The sequence below is a fragment of the Anser cygnoides genome, chromosome 1, assembly GCF_040182565.1.
Source record: "Anser cygnoides isolate HZ-2024a breed goose chromosome 1, Taihu_goose_T2T_genome, whole genome shotgun sequence".
NCBI lineage: Eukaryota > Metazoa > Chordata > Aves > Anseriformes > Anatidae > Anser > Anser cygnoides.
In genome coordinates, this window is record NC_089873.1 from 60848736 (window position 1) to 60868125 (window position 19390).

A 19390-nucleotide genomic window follows, 5' to 3' on the forward strand; every position below is an offset into this window, starting at 1 on the left:
TCCAGGAACAGAAATTTCACAGGCTGGTTTAGTTTCAAAAGAAGCGTAATTATGTACAGCTGTATTCAGTATTTCTTAACTGCCTTGAACAATCAGTGAAAGGGAGATTTGCACACATTATCAGCCACTATCATTAGTGCTGTAAAGTACGTAATCCATATGGTGTTCTGGTGTCTACCTAGGAGCAGGTATTGAACCAACGATGGCTGCACTATAATAGCAGAAAGAAAAAGCATTAAAAACAAACAAAACAACACAGCAACACCAGTCATTTCTCCATGCCATATTGTCCTTGTGTTTGTTTCCCCCAATGGTTTTCCAAATCATTTTCTATGTATAGGCGTGGAGAGTGGAGAATTAAAAATGTAAATTTCATCAACGTTCAGCTTTGCAGCCTTCATAAAGGAAGAGGTATCAGGATACCATGGTGATGGGAGCACTGCAGCCCATTAATAAACCAGGGAAAGACTCAGGGATAGATTAAAATACTTAAAACCATGCTGAAAAATAACTCATATCACAACAAACCCTGCAAAAAAATAAGATGACTGTCCATCTCAACAGCAGCCGTGGTCTCGATCTACTGATTCATCATATCCTGATGGGGGGCGAGGGAAGATGAAACTTGTTTTTTAAGCCTTTTAGCCTCCTTACAGTCAATTGTGTTGCTTTTATATTGCTGAGGTTTATGGCCCATGGCATCTGAAAACAGACAACCCATGTCTTTCTTTATTCTGAAAAAGAGCTGCCATACACAAAAGCAGAAAGTTTTTATTCTAGTATTCCATCTGTGTGCAACCCATCTGTTCCCACTATCTCTACTAGCCCTTCGTACAGAAGGAATCAGCCATTTTTCTTTGCTATCTTACCCGGAAATATGACCAACTTTAGTGTTCACTTCCTCAATCAGACATTCATAAATCTTAAGCAAACAATTCACATGATCTACCTTGGTCACTAAGCTATTAAGTCTATATAGGGAAATATCCTACATACATCAGCCTCCCTGGAGGTATTTAAGAGACATGTGGACATGGTGCTTAGTGACATGGTTTAGTGGTGCACTTGGTAGGGTTAGGTGGGTGGTTGGACTCCATGATCTTATGGGTCTTTTCAAACCTAAATGATTCTATGATTCTGTATAATGATTCTACATTAACTACAGTCAGCGTTTTTAAATTGCTGTCTACTAAGCTGTTCTGTGAGACTCTGAACTACTGTTTTCAGCATCTTCCCTAAATCTTCAGGCACGTGTCATTACCAAACACTTAAACATATGAGAAGAGACTGTTTGCCTGCCTCACCAAGAGGGGTGCAGAAGGACATAGGCTCCAATTTAAGCAAACATGCCCATTCTGGACAGACTACTAATAAAAATACTTAGGTAAATATATACTCATGGCCCGCTGAATTAAATGAGACAAGTATATGCATAGAAGGAAGTAAATGGTAACATTTTTTTATGACTAGCAGTCACCATAGGCAAACGCCAGGTGTTCAAGGTAAGTATGAGCTTTCCAACCTTGCAGGACAGTTTTCACTAGGTTTTCTATTCTGAATCAGATTTACAAAATAAAAACAACAAAGTTAAGAGAAGATAATCCTCAAAATACAGAGTCAATTGAACCTGTTAATACTGTATTTGCTACTTTTTTTAAATACTTCAAAACAAAGAGTTACTTGAAAAAAAAAAAAAAAGTAAGCTTTCAAATAAATCGTTTCCCCCTATTTCTGAAGCTACTTTTTTAAAAAGTTCTTCCTTAAAAAAAAAAAAAAAAAAAAAAGGAAGAGAAAGAAAAGAGTACAACAATTGGAATTAACCAAAAATATCAAAACCCAATATTAGCTGCCATCAGTTCTGAAGAACTAACATTCACTAATGGCAATGTTCAGCTGGAAATTCCCAACACACTCTTTTACATTTTTTAAGGTGACAAAGCACTTCCTAAATGATTTGCCCTTGTGAACACAGGAATTCTGAAGCAAAGCCAAAAACTGAACTCAGAGTTCCTAAATCCCCACCTAGAGCCTTAATCACAAAACCAGATTTCACCTCACTGGGATTCCAAGCATCAGGTGGTTTCCAGAACATAGCCTACTAATACGTTAAGTTTTTCTTTAAGGATAACTGAAGCCAAAGTCTGATTAATTTTATAGTCAATAGCAGCGATCATTTGACAACATTAGTTTTGTGCTATTAGCTGCAACAGATGGGGAATAAGGGGTAATTTATTGTGCATGCATAAAAAGACATACACAGCCTGAAAGAAATGACCCTCTCAATATTTATTATTTTAATTTTTAAAGTGTCTATAGCGAGCATATGCACTCCTACTTTAAAACATTTAAACAAAACCGGATTAAATCACTCAGAAAAATTAACTAGCAAGCTCTGAAAGCAAGAAGAAAGAAAAAATGAAATACAGAATTAAATGTTATTTTACAAAGTAAAGCAGAAGGCGAAATAGTTACACACACATTGACCAGGCTAGAAAGGTACACCAGTATGCCTAGAAGATAGCCACAGAGGCACACTAGGGAAGGAAAGTGGATATTTCACTGCAGTGGTTGAGTCCAGGAGCTCCAGCCCCACCAAACCCTCATGAGAACAGCCAGGTCAGAACAGGGATAAGAGCCCTTGCCCAGCTCCCTGGCAGACACCGACACTGAAAAAATCTCTCAGGCATCTGGGCTCACATGGCTGTACAACAGCACCCAGAGATATGCAGTCAAACAAATTAATATTAAACAGTTAAGTGCTATACAGCCAAACGCATTCCCTCCTAGCATAATTCCCTTTCTATAATCATGCTATACCAGCCAAGATTTCAAACCAACGATGATCTAGCAGCTGTAGAAAACTGCTAGGCAAAAAAGTACATCTTAATAAATTCACTGCTTGGACACCTTTTCACTTATCCTTGTAAGGCACAGAGCGATTTTGGGAAGCACTGAATATTCTCAGCTCAATGAGACTGAGCCTTATTGTACATGTGGCAGGATCGACACTTGCTTCAATTTGTCCTACAAAGGGAGGGAGGGAGGGAGGAGAGAAAATTGCAGCTCTGTCACAAAGAGCTGTGCGTTCAAGGCATGGCCTGCCATCGGGTGGAATGGCTTTGCTGCATCATGAACCGAACTCTCACTGTGGCACTGGAGGAGGCACATTTTTTGTGACGTTCCTGTAACACGGTTTGGCACAACTGAGGTCTGCAAGGCGGTAGCAAGGACTGGTGTTTCAGCATTTCCTCGAAGTGCAAAGAAACCCCAAATCAAATACGTGTGCATCTATACACATCCAGAAATATGTACAAATACACCTGTGTGCACAGGCAGGAGTAACAACAATTCTGAGACAGAAGCCTTATGCCGTTCACTCTGCATGTCCTATGCGAACCCAACAAAAAACGGGATGAAACAAGAGGAAGGAATAGAAAAATAAAGAAATATATTGAAAAAGATTGGGGTGATAAGTGAACTTAAAGCCCTTTCACTCCTCACCACTCCCTCAAAGAGTGGCTTGCCTTTAACTAAAAATTACAATCAAATCACTAGCACACACCGGAACATCACTTGCGTACAATACCATCCCACTGAACACTCATTTAAAGTGTGGTAAACTGAAGCTCTCATGGCATATTTCAACATTTTCTTTCTCTTGTTTAAATTGTCTGCATCATTTCCCAAATATTGACTTTCCCACCATCATCGTGTGTGTGTGTCTCTGCTGCTCCAAACCAGGCGCCCATGTGAAGGTGAGCCCCTAACAAAGTACGCTCATCAGCTGTTTACAGATCGAGTTTATTGCACTTTGCAACAACAATTTGGAAATAAACTAAGAAATCCACATGAGATGATGATGATGACACTGACACAACAGGAAGTAACCTTAAGACGTTTAATTTGAAGAAAAGAAACATTTCTAAGCCAAACAACCACGGGTACAGGACAAGATGTGTACAAGACAGCACACATACACATTTCTGGCAACAATACACAACTTTTCGTTAACTATTTTTGCATGACTTGTCTCCAGATGAATATATGAGTGGGTTTATTTTTCAAAACAAAACCCATATTTGTCAGAGAGGAACTGAAGAAGCCAGCCCAGCCCCTAAGCTGGACCAGACCATGCGTTCGGATACACGACTGCATGGCCGCTGTTTACGCAATGACAGCACATCGGCTGGGCTGCTGCACACCGCAGTGCGTGCGCTCTGAGAACCAAGGCAGAATGACTCCAGTAAGATCTTGCTCAAGACACGCCAACGACCCTTTACTTGAAAAAGGCCGAGAACACACACACAGAGTCAGTTCCTGAGGCACCACACTGAGCTGTTTCAAGCCAGTCATGCATCCAAGCCCTGCTCTGGAGATGAATAGTTCCTATCAGCCAGTGCAGGGTCGTCTGAAGTTAATGGCAGTATGCTGATTCACACTGGCTGAGTCCCTGGCCCAAAATTCACAGAATCACAGATGGCTGAGGTTGGAAGGGACCTCTGGAGGGCATCTTGTATCAAATTTGGATAGACCTTTTGACAGAGCAATGTACACAGACACTGTTCTTGTTAGTACTCTGTCCCCAAGCAAGAGATCAGAAAGATCAGCTGATGTGTCTGTATATCAGCCATCCTGCACCATCCTAGCTGGCAACTGGTTTGTTTGTTTAATGCCACAGGTAGGCCTGGAGCTTTACAGATTTAACAAAATAAGGATGAAGCCAACAGCTTAAGTGTAACTCGCAATTTCTATCTGTGAAGAGAACAATTGTGTCCCGCATGGATGAATTAGGAGGGGGAAAGGGGAAGGCTAAACAGAAGTGAAAAGAAAAGGAGCTTGGGAAACCCTACTTTACTTCAAGAGGGATACAAAGAATTTGTACTGCCATGTTATCTCAACATTCTTGCTAGCTTTTTGTTATTTTTCCTCCTTCACTATTATTTGTTATTATCCCATTGTTACTTTTTCCACTGTAACAGCAAAACTTCTAATGAAAAAACAGTGCTGTTCTCTTACAGCTACTGGAATTGGTGCAGATTTGTGTATTTAAAAACATCACCCTCCTCCAGTGGGTTGGCACACATTTAGGGATTTGGTCTGGATCAACTACTAGTTTCCACTTGTGATAGCCACATGAATTCTGGCAGAACACTGACTCCAGCAGCTCGACAAACCTCAACTGGCCAGTGCTTACCTTTGCCTTAGAGATCACTGATCCACATTTTTGGTCTGCAACTTTTAGGAAAATTCTCATTTATATTAGATACCAGATAATCTCCTCTTCAGATTGCTCCATCCTAACATTCTGCTCTTATGTTTTTAAATGTACGCTTCAATGATTCTAAAATACTAATTCAGAAAGAATTTTTCATTGCAGAAATTAAAAACAATCTGAAAACAGATTATGTATCATTATCCTGCCTGGCAGAATGCAACAAGCATCATAAACTTGTCTCACACGCAACACAGTAATGCAGCTAAAAAGGGTAAAGAACGTTCCTAGTGCTTTTAAAAGAAAACTTCTATTCAAGAAACGACTTACCACGGCTGTGAGAAGAAGGTATCATTTACTGCAGCACAGCCCTGCCTAGGATTCTGGCTGAGGTTTCCATGGTTAACCTAAATTAAAATCAATTCCATATTTTTTGGCAGAAGGTCTATAAGCTAATTTTCGTCTTTTCTTCTTCAACTATAATTAAAAACATAGGGAAAGGGCTTCATATGCCTTAAGTATGAAGGTACATTACAGTAGACATTTCTGTTTTTAAATGGCTACAACACTCACCTTAATCAAGTCAAAATTAAGTGGGAAAATAGGATGTCATTACTGCCTTTCTGTGATTGTATGGTTAACACTAAAATATACCCCATGCCTACAGGGGAATAACATCCTGTGTGCAAGACCTGGTTGCTTGCTCTAAAATGAAGTGAACCTTAATGCAGATTTGATCTGCAGTCACCATACACTTCTGTCACAAGAATTACTAATCAGTAGCTCAGAAGGAACGGAACAGGGCAAAGGAATCTAAAAGGCTATTAAAAGCAATATTCAAAAGAGATTTGTAGCAAGGATGCGAAATGTGTAGTATCAAAGGGAAACATATTCACATAAAATGAGCAATCGTTTGGCTTCTGTTCACATGCAAAATCTACTTTGTCCATATAATGAGTGAGCAGTCTGGTTCAATGTGGGAGAAGTGTGCAAGTGATCTAGCTCTCTCTGTACGTGGAGAGGACACAAAGATGCTACCTCTTCCACAGCTATCATTCAAGCACAGCCACCCACACCCAGCACAGACAGGGCCAATTCACCCAGTACGTGGTGCTATTGCCATGCTTTGGCCCACTGAACTTTGCCCAGCACCTGGGAGCACGGAGCTCCCCTTGACACGAGAAATCCTTATGGCACTCCATCAATCTAGTAACAGAAAATCAAGTTACTGAAAATCATTCCCCGTATCAGTACAACCACAACCAGGTCCCTTCAGGCCAAATACAATGCCATGCCAGTTCCCTTTTAGCAGAAAACGGAGAAACATGAGATTGTCATTATTTAAATAGGAATGGCAAACCTTCCCCCTTCCTCCAGAAGAAAACCAGGCAGATGGCCTTCCCAACTCCACGAGAGTTGCTCTGGGTCAGGAACCCACACATGCCATAAACTGGCACTCACAGAAACAGAGCTGCACACCGTGTCTTCTTACACTTTAGATTCAGCATCCAGGCTGCGGGTAGCACAGCCCTTTACCTGTTTCCTTCACTGTAACACACGATCTCTTGTCTAGGTATTAAAATAAGCACACTCTTCCTCCAGTCCTCTCAGCAGATTAAAACCACCCTGATTCCATAAAGATTTTCTGATTACTTCCCAGCAAGTAGCCAGCAAGTGTAGAATCATAGATAAAGGTCATTCTTCTTCCAAGCACTCAAAGGCATGACGTTACGTTGTGGGCAGCTTTAATAAAAACCAAATCATCATCTTATCTGCTCTTGTCTATCAAGTACATCCATTGTTTGCAACCCTTCACAAATTCTATTTCCCATTGTTTCTTATTATAATATGTATATATTTAGATCAATTGAAAGAGCAGCAAAATATATGTGGAATATACACTTTTTTTGCTCTCTAATACACTTAGCTTTTAGAATTCATCCTATGCATTCTGCAACTTAGTGTGATTGATACAACTGTTATAGAGTGTGGTGAATAATCTCTCTTTAGTATTCTGGGTTAGATAACTCACATTTCCCTCTGGTGGATAAGGCACAAATCTAGATTTTGGAAATGCATTTAGGGGCAAAGGAAAGGCAAAAGAAAGAAAAGATCACAGTGGGTTTTCCCAAGGCCTGTTCAAACCCACTGGGCTCACTTCTTTTCCCGTGTTTCCCACCCTGAAAAACTGACACTTTCAAGCCAATGAAAAGGCTTTGGGTTGAAATAATAAGTTGTCCTGCTTCTGGCTGGGAAAGAGTTAATTTTTGTCCCAGTAGCTGTCGTGGTGCTGTGTTTTGGATTTAGGATGAGAATAATGCTGATAACACACTGATGTTTAAGATGCAGAGCAGTGCTCACACAGAGCCAAGGACTTTACAGCTCCTTGTGCTGCCCTGCCAGCAAGGAGCGTGGGAGGGGACAGAGCCAGGACAGCTGGCCCAGACTGGCCAAAGGGATGTCCCATGCCATGTGGCATCCTGGAAAAAAATAAAACTAAGGGGATTTGTCTGGAGGGGCTGCCAGTGCTCAGGGACTGGCTGGGCATCATTGGTCAGCTGGGGGTTAGCAACTGCGCTGTGTATCTGTTGTTTTGTTTTTGTTGTTATTGTGTTGTTTTTGGTTTTGTTTTTGTTTTTTTACTTATTTTCTTTACCTTTTTTCCTCCTTTCTTATTTAAGTGTTCTTATCTCTACCCATGAGTTTTTGCACTTTTCCAATTTTCTCCCCCATCCCACTGGGCAGAGGGAGTGAGCAAATGGCTGTGTAGTGTTTAGCTGCCTGCTGGGTTAAACCACAACATAAGTGAATGCCACGTCTGGACCAAAATATATTAGCCTAACTCTGCGAACAGCATTAACTCCAAAGCCAGTTTCTATAACCACTCACCAGCACAGTATTTGGGGAAGGTAAAATAAGGCAGAGGGATCTATTCTGTGTTTTGAATTCTTCCCTGGCAAACAGACACTCTCACTTAAAGCAGAGGAGCTTGCTTTGACTAGTTTTTAAAAGTATAAACAGAAGCAACCCTATTAAAAGCTTTAAAATAACATTTATTCAGTTGATATGAGAAAAAAGAATCTATTACTTGGAAAGTGCTTTTCCCACTCTCACTTTTCAACCATTATTCACATACAACCAAAATTACATCTGAAAAAATCCCACTGCCCTTCTTTACATACTATACAGCATTATTTATTATTACATAGGATCCTTAGTATAGAGTATAACAGACCACTTCACTGACAGAGTTGACGGTGAATTAAAGAGGAGAGGCAGCTTCCAGTGTGAAAATTCAAGAGGGGGAATAGATTCCCAAGTCAGATGTGGAAGGACTCAGAAATGGAAGGCTGTTTATCCTCTGCTAATGAAGAACAATGGGTGGAAGAGGGGGAAAAAGTGGAAAGTGAAAGATAACAACATCCAAAGTGTGCAGCTGGGTGAGAAGACCATGGTATGTGCAGATAAAAGCATACAAGATGAAGAAAGTTCACTTCAATTAGACCTATGGACATTAAGCAAATTAGATATAGCAACAGTGCATTGTGGGGAAACTGCTCCTTTTGTTCCAGAAAGAGGCAGGAGTTAAATTTACCCCTATGCCACAGGCTTTCTGGTTGGTGGCAGGGATATCACTCAGTCTGCACCTCCGTTCCTCATGCATAAAGGAGGGCATTGTGCAGAAAACCCACAGATTGTTCAGTGGACAGTAAAGTGATAAGGGTAAGATATGAACCTACACAGACAACTATACCTAACTGATCTCTGATGAAGAGAAAAAGAAAAAGAAAAAAAGAAGAGAGAGACTGGTTATAGAGACCTGAATTACCTTAGTTTGGGAAGAACACAAATATTACAGACCATGACAGAAGGTTGTATAAACAAAAGAAAGATAAATATCTCACCATCAAAGCCTGAAGAAAAAGTAAAATTTGGTCAATATAGGAAGGATGACAATGCACAGACAAATGTATTCAAATGATGAGGCTGACTGAAATTAAGAGCAGAATGAGTATTTGAACATACCCTCTCAAAGGAATGCTCTCTAATTTCAGGAGGTGTTATTCATGCAGAAGTTACTACTATGAATACCGCACACGACCTACTCACATCAAATATACAGAAGAAAAGCATGGGAAAGTTGTAGACAGGAAGAAACAGTGTTCCTGTTTGTGGACGGAGGAAGGAAAGGGGAAGGAAATTCCTTCAAAAACAGAGAAAATTGGGAATAGGCCTTTTCCACATGCAACTACTTCGGCCTAAGAAGCTTGCACGCTGGGATTCTTCCATTCAGATGTGAGTTACAGGCAGAACAAAGGTTGACTGGTACAAGTGGTTATTAAATAAGATACAGGTAGTCACAAGATGAACCTTATGTACCAGAAGAAGCAAGCAAAGGAAACAAGCAATCTGCAAACAGACTGACTGGTTGCAGAGAGGATCAGAGGGGCAGAGGAGACAGACAGCTGATCAGAGATGAAATTTTCCCTGAGGGCACAAACAGCCCTCCTGAATACATAGAGGTTTATGTGAGAAGGTTTGAGCATACAAAGGGGCCAGGAGGAAGAAAGGAATAGATGCCACACTGAGGCAGCATGTGGTCAGTATGACAGTATTTCCTTGTAAAATGCTGAGGATGATGGAAATCTACTATACCTCTGACCACCCCATCCCCTCTCGCCCTCCATTATCTGTTCTAACCAATGTGTAGAAAAGCGCTTTTCAATACATACATGTATAAAAGTAAATTAAGTAACCGACAGTACATATAGAAGTCCTTGCTAACCCCAACTTCATCCTTTTCTATTTGTCGTTTTCAGAGTGCAAAGCAATATATATTAATTGAGAGAGGTATGCCCACGTTCCCAGCAGCCTGCTAGAAAGTCTAAAAAGACAAAACAGACCGTGGGTGGGAGAAAGCAAATAGCATTGTCCCCACATTACAGATTGAAAACCAAGGAAGAGAGCTAGCAAGGGATTTTCCCAGGAAGCAAGTGGCAGAATTGGATACTGAAACCCTTTCTCTTCAGCATCCACTCGGTGCCTCAGTCACAAGGGCATTACATTTCTTTTAAAGATGGTCTCTTTCATCCTCAGAGTGTGCTGGTAACAGGAGCCTTTGACTGAAATGCATACAGTGAGTTTATACACCTTTACGTTTTAGGAACCATGTTGTACTCCTCCCCACCTCTATTTCCAGCTGTCTTGCAGTCACTTTTTGTCTGAGCTCAAATGAGCAGTACTACCACCTCTGGCCACAAAGAGGACCTTTCTATCTACTTACAGTTCTGTTGGTGAAGTTACTGAAGTCTGTCACTAAGATTTGCTTGATCATCTCTGGTGTGGAGACCACCACAAACATCTGGCGACCAATGTAGTACCTAAAAGAAAGGAAGCAGAGAGCCATTTTAGCAGATAACATCAATGAGAGAATCATCACCTTCTCTAAAATCTCTCTCTTGGCTTGAAAATACTTGTCATGAGCAAATACTACAGAAAATATATTCCCTTGTGTTGATCAGTATCTTTCCTCCTCCCTTTCAACTATTAAATTAAGATGCATGACCCTGGAATTTAAAAGAAACAGCTTAAAACCTTTTACTGATTAATCAATACTTAGCCAGCATTTTAACCTAATGGTTTACACACCCTGCACTCACTTGTGAATTCTGGACAAAGTGATGCAGTACCACTAAACCTAACTACACAGAGGCAAAGCATTAGTAACCAACAACTCCAACAGTCATGAAAGACCTGCAACATCAATTATCCTGCAGCTAGTCATACAAAATGTCCCCCCGGTGTGGCTGCAGTAAAGGCACACTTCCACCACTTCTATTGGAAGCACTGGAACTGGGCGCATCTCAGACCACAGGCTCATCATCACCATGAACATATCCATCTAACAGATACTGAGGGATGAAAAGAGAAAAAAAAAAAAAAAAAAAGCTGCAAGGTTCACCAAGCATAAAGAAAGTAATAAAACTGTAGGGCAAGACTGGGTGACAGGGGTGTCTTGCTCTCCGCTCATACACCTTCTATCTCCCTGCTCCCAGTTTGATCAGATCTCGTGGTGCCAGGATCTGTCCCTTGAGGGACTTGACACCATGGTGGGTGCTACAGAAGTACAGAGACCCACCCCGCACCCCATAGCTCTGAGGGGCACAGAGCTCCCTTCTCCAGCAGGATTCCCCCCAAGGCCCATGGCCACTCCATGACTGCTTGGCTGCTGTGCAGGGCGTGGAAGGAGCACGGCCAGCAAGCAGAGGTTTCCTGCGGTCCCTACCTTTGCCGGTTGCTGGGCCGGAAAGACTATGCAGGTGGTGCTGCCTCTGCTCTGCCGGGAGAGAGGAAGAGGAGGCTGGAGGCAGGCACAGGAAGGCTCTGCAGCTCAGAGCACAGCACAAGAGCAGCACCACAGATGCTGCAACACTGCGGTAATATCAACGCCTGATCATTTTGGTACGATACAGCCTAGTATCAATATGTTGCTTATCACCTGTCTACATTGCAGCAACAGAGCAGACAAGCAAACCCTGGGCTGAATTAAATTTAGTAACTGGAGGTTCCCATGGCAATGAAGCTGCAGCAGCACTGATTCCACCAGGGGCAAACAAGTCAGACAAATATCTTGATTCCAAAGCAGGGTTTCACAGTCCACCTTGACCTCCATACTACCAAAACTCATAAGAAACAAATAGCAGAGAAGAGTAAGAAAAAAATCTTCAGGAAGGAAGAGCTCTTCATGTTTGGTGGGTTTCCAGAGAGAACAGTTATTTCCCAAATTCAACCCACAGGCTCCACTTGTACCTTAGACATGGGTTCGACATATTCTATTAAAATAGACCTTTCTCACCTCTCCCAGTTTGCTAAACCACAGCAAAGTATCTGCCTGTTAATAGACAAAGTTTTCTTCAGAGTCCTGATAGTTGCCTAAGGAAGAGCTGAGGCCTCACTTTCAATAGAGTTTGGATCAACCTTTGGCAAAAGATGATAATACCCCGCATGTCCCTTCCTCATGTACTTTGTACAACTTCTCTGATGTCAGAGAGGCAAAGCAGGCTCCCAGGGTGAAAATCTTCACCCCTCCAAGCCTACCCAGGATGATCAGCCATGAATAATGGTCTCTCTTGCTGACGTCTGTTCACACTTCACATTTCTCTTCCCCTCCCCAGTGTTTCATTTAAAGGTTAGTGACCTGTACCCCAACACACAACTTTCCATAGGGGCCAAATCCCTAAAAACAGAGTCCAAATCTAAAGCAGAAGCCAGTTGTGTCTACCCAGGTATTTTAACCCTGAGCACCAAGAGACACCACACTATATATCATGCAAAGCATGTTGTGTGTGTGCATGACACCTCTAGCTTACTTCAGTCCTGGGAAGTAGCAGAAAGCCTGCTCTGGTCTGCTGGAACAAGGGCACAGTACTCACTGTCAGAGCCCTTATGTCACAGTACGCTTTGTGCTTGAAGGTATTCAGGACTAAAATTTGGGACAGGAGCATCTCCTGCTCAAGCTGCTTTTACAAGAAAGTGACTCACAAGCCAAGCTTATGCAAACAAATCTATTCATCATCCTCCAGCTCAGACCAGTCATCCGAACTCCCAGTTCCGCTTCCACAGCTAAGCTCTTTCTTTTTTATTTAGTCTTCTCTAACTTTCTGTCTATAGGCATCCACTTTCCCCTTCCTTATCCAGTTATAAATAAGGGCAGGGAAGAAGAAAGAACGGAAGGAAAAAAATAATCCCTTAAAATTAATACATTGAAAATACTGAAAAAAATCTTATGTTGCTTTTTAAACCAAGTTCTGCCTGCTTTTAAGAAACAACTGCTGTAAAACACACTCAGATGACAATCGTCTATTGTATCCCAAGCAGTAGATCTCTTCCTGCCTTTTTTTCCATTCTCCTACTTTCTGAGTATAATCTTTCTAATGTTTTCTGGGACAAAGAAAGAAGAGGGCATGTTTGGACATACTTTGGAAGTCAAAATGCACAAACTAGGAGCATGACTTCCGTGCTCTTCCCCTGAAGTTAAGGAAAAAGGATAAGAGCTACGTATGAAACAAGATTGTATGAGCTATTTCATTTACTAAACACAGGTGTAGAACTTGCAAAACCACCAGAAATACACTTAACTGAGTTTTAATATACTTAAAATCCTTTGCAGGATCAAGGCCTCAGTCTCAACCCAAAATGGTATCTCCCAACTATAGATTTTTTTTCACTTGATTTGAAATGGCAAATAAAAGATAAAATCCTCCTGAACAATAATCTATTCTTCCAAAGTAAATAACATATTCACCCCTGCCATGTTACTTCATTTTTATTCTGTATTACTACATGAGGATATCACCAACCTCGCACAGACTTAGATTTATTATTGAACAAAACCCGATATTCTTGTCAGATTTTAATAAATAAGAGTTTGAGAAAAACAAAAGCCTCCCAGCAAGTGCATTACAAATGGATTCATGAATAATTTAGGACACCACTTTTTATTAACTTTCTCTAGGTTAATCTTTTCACAGGGCTTGTCCACATGCCTAAGTCCTGCCTTTAACTACAGCGCTACAGTACCACTACACTGCTCAACCCAACCCTCTGTCATATTTTCATGCAGGGCATTCAGTGTGCAATAGAAATGCTTAGGCTATTACCTCGTTCCTGCAAGGAAACACAAATGTGTGAATATAGCACGGTGTCCTTAGAGCAACACAACTCTGTCCACATGGGAATCGGTTGTAAGACACCCGTAAAAACAAAAACTCATGACGCACATAAGTGTAATTTTCAAGTGTAGATGAGGTCTCACTTTCTTAAGCCACGCTGCAGGGGCAATTTCTCTTAAATTCCAATTTAAAATGCAGCCCTCCAAACTAGAGGAAAACATCCCCATTTTTAGACCAGTGGTTTCAGATCCATTGGAAGACAAGACAGAGCAGACGCGGTCCATCAGCCCGAGGACAGAGTGGGCTTGCGCCAGGGGATGAGGCACCATCACCCCAGAGGCTGCTGGTGCAAGAGGCATGGAGCCTGTGGTGCACCGACCTAGGCAGGGCTGAGCAAAATGGTTTTCAGAAATGTTCAACAGAGGGAATAGATTCACTCCCAGAAGTCATGGAGAAGCCAGGCTGCCCTCCAGCGTGTTTACCGAAGGTCAAGGGGGTGGTTACTCTGTGGTGTATTGAGCAAAGGAAGTTAATCTGCATCCAGAGTGTTTTAACAACTTCAGAGGCTACAAATACCCGTCACCTGCAGCAGTTTGGTTTGTAGGAGCAGTCACCGTTCATACAGCACCTAATGAAAGGGACACAGACTTCTACCTGGTTCAGGTTTCACGCAGGACGCTGTGCTCCTCCTTGCACTTACTTAGTCCTTTAGTAGCTACGTCTTTTCTTTTATCCTCCAGGACATGCAGCAATCTAGCTATGACTTCTGCTGTTTCCCATGTGCCCCACCAGTGCTTCTTGAAGAGCTACGGCCCTGGTAAGACAAGGGCCCCACTGGACAGCCCAGTCCCTGCAGCACCCAGGCAGACCCGGGACTCCTGGGGGCACAGCTTGCTGTTCCCAGGTGATGTAGCGGACCCACCAGCTGCTTGCAAATCCACAGAAGCGCCACCTCCCTGGATGGGGAAAGCCAGAGAGCACACAGGTCACGCCATGGCAAAGGGCCACGTGTTTTTGGGTAACACCCACATGGGAAACACCTGCAACCCTTTCACCTTGTTTATAGCACTGCTGTCAATTCACAGAAGGCTTTGATCTCCCTATCTATTATCAGTCCTGTGGATTACAAACACAGCACATTCATCATAAATCACATATATGTTGTTAGGCAATAAACAAGGTTTTGTTTTCTACGCTGCAGTCTGGTAAAGTACACAAAGATCATCTGGAAAGCTAAATGAAAAAAAAAAAAAAAAGAACGGCACCAATTTTATTATCTCCATCTTCCTCAGGGAAGAGCAAAGAACAAAAAGAAAAAAAAATATATATATATGTTTGCATACTTAGAAATACAGTGGAAAAGGCTAATTTTCTTAGGAAACATTTAAAAAAAAATAAAAATCCTCGATCACTCTGCCTCTATTATTTAGAAACACTCATTCACCGCAGGCAGAAAAATGCAAAACATGAATAGCACACTGCTTGTGTAAAATAGGACTCAAGGCTGGTGTTACTTGGTTAATTATTTCAGAGGTCAGTAAATTGATTTGTCACGAGCACTGTCCCCTCCTGGCTCCTGCTGGCAGCTCAGACTCTGCAGGACTAAACGATACATAACTAACAGCTGCAAAGCCCAAACACAGCCTTCGTGGAAATGGCTACTTTAGTCCAAGAGGAAAGAAAAGGAGGGGACAAAAAATTGCCAGGTACCCATGAGTCCAATTATTATTTGTGTTGTATTAGCAGTGAGAGGCCTCAAAGGTCCCTGGGCCCTAATTTGGTCAGAGTTATACATAAATAGGAGGCCTGGAGAGCCCCAGATTTAAATAACCACAAGCAACAAACAGCAGGGAAAACAAATAAAGTCCTGTACTTTCCAGCTGCAGGACCAAGGCACAGGCAGGGATGGAGGAGCTGGGAATTGCCAGCCATCAGCTCTTTTTCCTGTTGACTCCCTGCAGGACCAGGGCTCCTCAGCTGTCATTTACATCCGAAAATCTGGGGCTGGCTTTCTTCAGGCTTATTCAGGAAGCTCGCTGGAACGTCTGTAGTGCTCCTGTGCCTCTTCTCCTGCGTCCCAGGCTGCGACACAAACCGAGGGAGCGCCCTTCCTGAACACTCGGTTTGCTCCAGACAGCGAACTGAGAAATGCACATGGCTTCTTCAGGGGGGGGGAAAATTTAAAAAAGACACCCTAGACACAGGTGATCCTGTTGCACATGAAAATGAAGCACTGGTAGCACTAAGCAGTCTCAGACACAAAGAAAAGTTTCCAACCACAGCTCTGCCAGCGCACACATGCCTTAGCCTAAGACTAATCCAACCCATTGTATAAATTCATGAAGAAGAAGACATAGCCACAGTGAATTCTACTTAGGAATAAATAGTTCCTCATTTCCTTTTTCAATGAACTGTACTTCTTTTCATGGCATGAAAGCTTCAAAATAAGCACACAAAACTATTAATTTATTTCCTGACCGCATTAAAAATATCCTGTAACGAGATGCCCAGGTACTCGCACACGCTGCCTGTGCTGCCCTGTATTGCTCGGCACCCACCTCTTTGTCCACAAACCCTGGATTAAAAATGCTATCTTCTACATACCAAGAACCTCGGCGCTATCTCAGGCTTGCACCTTGCCAAAAGACCTCTGCTTTCCTACTTGCTTAAGGAAGTATCGAGAAAGGAGGAAAATGCTGGGATTATTTATATTCTCTCCACCACGAAAAGCATAGCTACATTAAAAGGAGCTCCTCCCTTGTCAGGTGCAACAAAGGACCTGTGGCACAGGAGCAGGGTTAGCGGTAAGGAAAAGGGGTGCTGGCTGGGGCCACTGCAAGCTACAGAGCTGGTAGAGCCTCTCAAGTACCTTATACCACATTGCAAGCAAGATCTGTTTCTGGGCATCTCTTACTTGGGCTACGGTTTAGCAACCTGAGTGTCTCACCCTCATTTACCAGCCCTCTTCCAAGTGAGCAGCGTGGGAGATGCAGACTCCACATGGCTGTGTTAATTCATTCATGAAAAGAAGTAGATGACATTTACCCACATATAAGGAATGACAAGGGATTAAATTAAGCTCACAAAGTGCCATGGGGAAGAAAAAACAACAATCTGAATTATACAAGCATATTGGGCAATCTGCGTCCATTTGGTTTCCCGAGGAAATTTTAGTCCAGATCCAAGTGCAAGGTCCGGTCACAGCAAGCCCCCAAACTCATGCCTGTGTTCAGGGATGGGGAAGAGAAGCAGCAAAAGGGAGGGATGTGAATAGGGGAAACATTTATTTTCTTGTGCTGGGCAGGCAGTGGGAGAAGAGCAGGGCCTGGCGGGGTGCAGGCTGTGCTCCTCCACAGCTGGGAGCTTCCCCTTCCCAGGGCCAGAGGGTTTATTTTGATGCCAGCATCGAGGCGAAAATGACTGCCACCACCGCAGCGCCGCCGTTTTGCGTCACGTCACTCCTGCTGACTAGCTGCATCAGTGCGCCACTTCATTAATGCCGAGCGAAAGCCATAAATAAGGGAGCCTTTTTATAGGATGCCCCTGGAAATGAGAAGCGCTCTGATGTTATTAAGAAGCCAGCAACTCCTGCCTGGAAGTAGGGTGCCGTCGGGACTGGGTGATGCTCAAAATGCTCGTAGCTCTCAACTTGGCAAGCTGGCCAGAAGAAGGTTTCTAAATCTTTTCCCACCGTGTTTCCCACCAAGCTCGGACTGTATTAGTCTGTGTTTTGTTACCCATGTTTAGACTGTGACATTTTCACCAAAGCTTGTTTTGTCTGCGCTCGTTAAAGCACAGTATGCCTGACTGACCTCATGTGATGTTGCAGCAGACGTTTCCTGTGTGTTTCAGCATATTTGTGTGCCTGGCCTTTCTGTGGGCTTGCGAGACACAGCGTGAGAGCAGTCTCATCTTGGGCTCTCTGCACCTAATTCAATACCAAACTATTCCTTTTTCATGCGCTGTGAAAAAAAACACCAGGTTACTATTTCCAGAACACTGGATTACTATTTCCAGGGAAGGCTACATCTGGGAGATAGCAAACTTTCTGTTTCTCCAAACTTTACTTGCCACCGTTTACACAGTGTTCGTTTATATGGATTTGTGTGAGTCTATTATTTATGTTCGACAGCATTACCTATATTTATCAGTGCAGAAAAAGCAAAGGCTACACGATGGCTGAGGATGATAAGCAGACAATATTACTAAGGTTAAAAAAGGGCAGCCCTTTCTCTGTCTTTTATTTAAGAAAAGAAGAAGAAGAAAAGAGAAAAGGGAGGGAGACGCACATATTCTGATTTCTAGTCAGAAGCTGGAAGCAGCTTCCCTTGACAGACAGGTGAGCAATTTCTAGGAAACAACAGGAAGTGTGAGGGTGGCTGGGCTGCAGTCATTTCACACAAGATAAATGGAGATAGTGCGGTGTACTTGAAGATGAGGGATACAACTGGGATGCCACTCAGAAAAATATGGCTTAGAGAACATGCAGAAGCGGGGCGTGCAGGGCATTGCTGCTTTCTAGCAGAGCAGGGAGGACCCATCTGAGTGGACAGCAGGGAAACCAGGGAGGATCCTCTGTGTCCCAGGAAGCAGGAGAGCATGTGTGCATCATGGTGCAGGCTCCAGGGAAAATTTTGGGGGTGGGGGACAAAAACATGTGCAACCATGCAGAGAAAATGAAATTGGGGAGATGTGGAAGGATTTAAATATAATTCGTGACATTATGATGCGGCAAGATACAGCAATCTATAGAACAGGTTGACTATAATAAAACCACAAATGTAATAAAGTTGCTAGTTACATGCCCATCACTAACCTCATATAAGCAAACACTTCAAGAAAACTAAAACAAAACCTGTGTGATCCAACTTCTGCCTCTCATTAAAGCATTTCTGACCACAATAAAATAGAAACTTTTATTATTTTTCCTCCCTGAGACCTGACATCAGGGTACAAACAAAAGCCATGTGTAAGACTGCATTTCTACAACCTTCATCTCACATACACTTTGCATATCATGGCCAGGACTCAAGTGTGACTAGAGATTCTCATATCTCCGGTTTTGGTTATCCATTTTAGCCCTAAAGGAAAGGAACAGCTTTCAGAAAACACTGAGCATCTCTATCTGCTGAAAAGTCATGTCCTGATACATATCTTCAAAAGAGGCATTCAGAACAGAGGCATTCAAAATCAGTAGGCTGTTTCTGTTTGTTTTAATTCTGTACTTTATCTTTTATTTCTTCCCAGGCAAGACAGCTCATCTGCCTCCTGTAAATACAATCAGCAGTCGTGGACAACACAATATTTTATTTTTGCATGTGTTTGAAATAAACATAGACAATTTTCTATCAGCCTACCCCCTCATAGTGGCATTTGGATCTTAAATCAATGAGAGCGCTGCAATATATTGTGCACCATCACTTTTTATTCCTTTGCTCTGCTTACGTTAATGCAGATCCATGCACTTCTGGTATCATACTGTCTTAATATTAGAATATTTTAATTC

The 19390-nt window shown here is 42.4% G+C and overlaps 1 protein-coding gene across 6 annotated transcripts in view; it reads right to left on the reverse strand.

The window, feature by feature from the left end:
* Positions 1 to 19390, reverse strand: part of TBXAS1 (thromboxane A synthase 1) — a 247195-nt gene that overhangs the window by 120770 nt on the left and 107035 nt on the right. For 5 of the 6 annotated variants that reach the window (XM_013173135.3, XM_013173133.3, XM_066997785.1 and 2 more), the window contains one exon: positions 10497 to 10593. In XM_013173135.3, coding sequence (XP_013028589.3) covers positions 10497 to 10593 — 97 coding nt within the window. Of the gene's footprint in view, positions 1 to 10496; positions 10594 to 14584; positions 14656 to 19390 lie in introns of those variants that run through there. The other variant, XM_013173139.3, reaches the window with a different exon arrangement.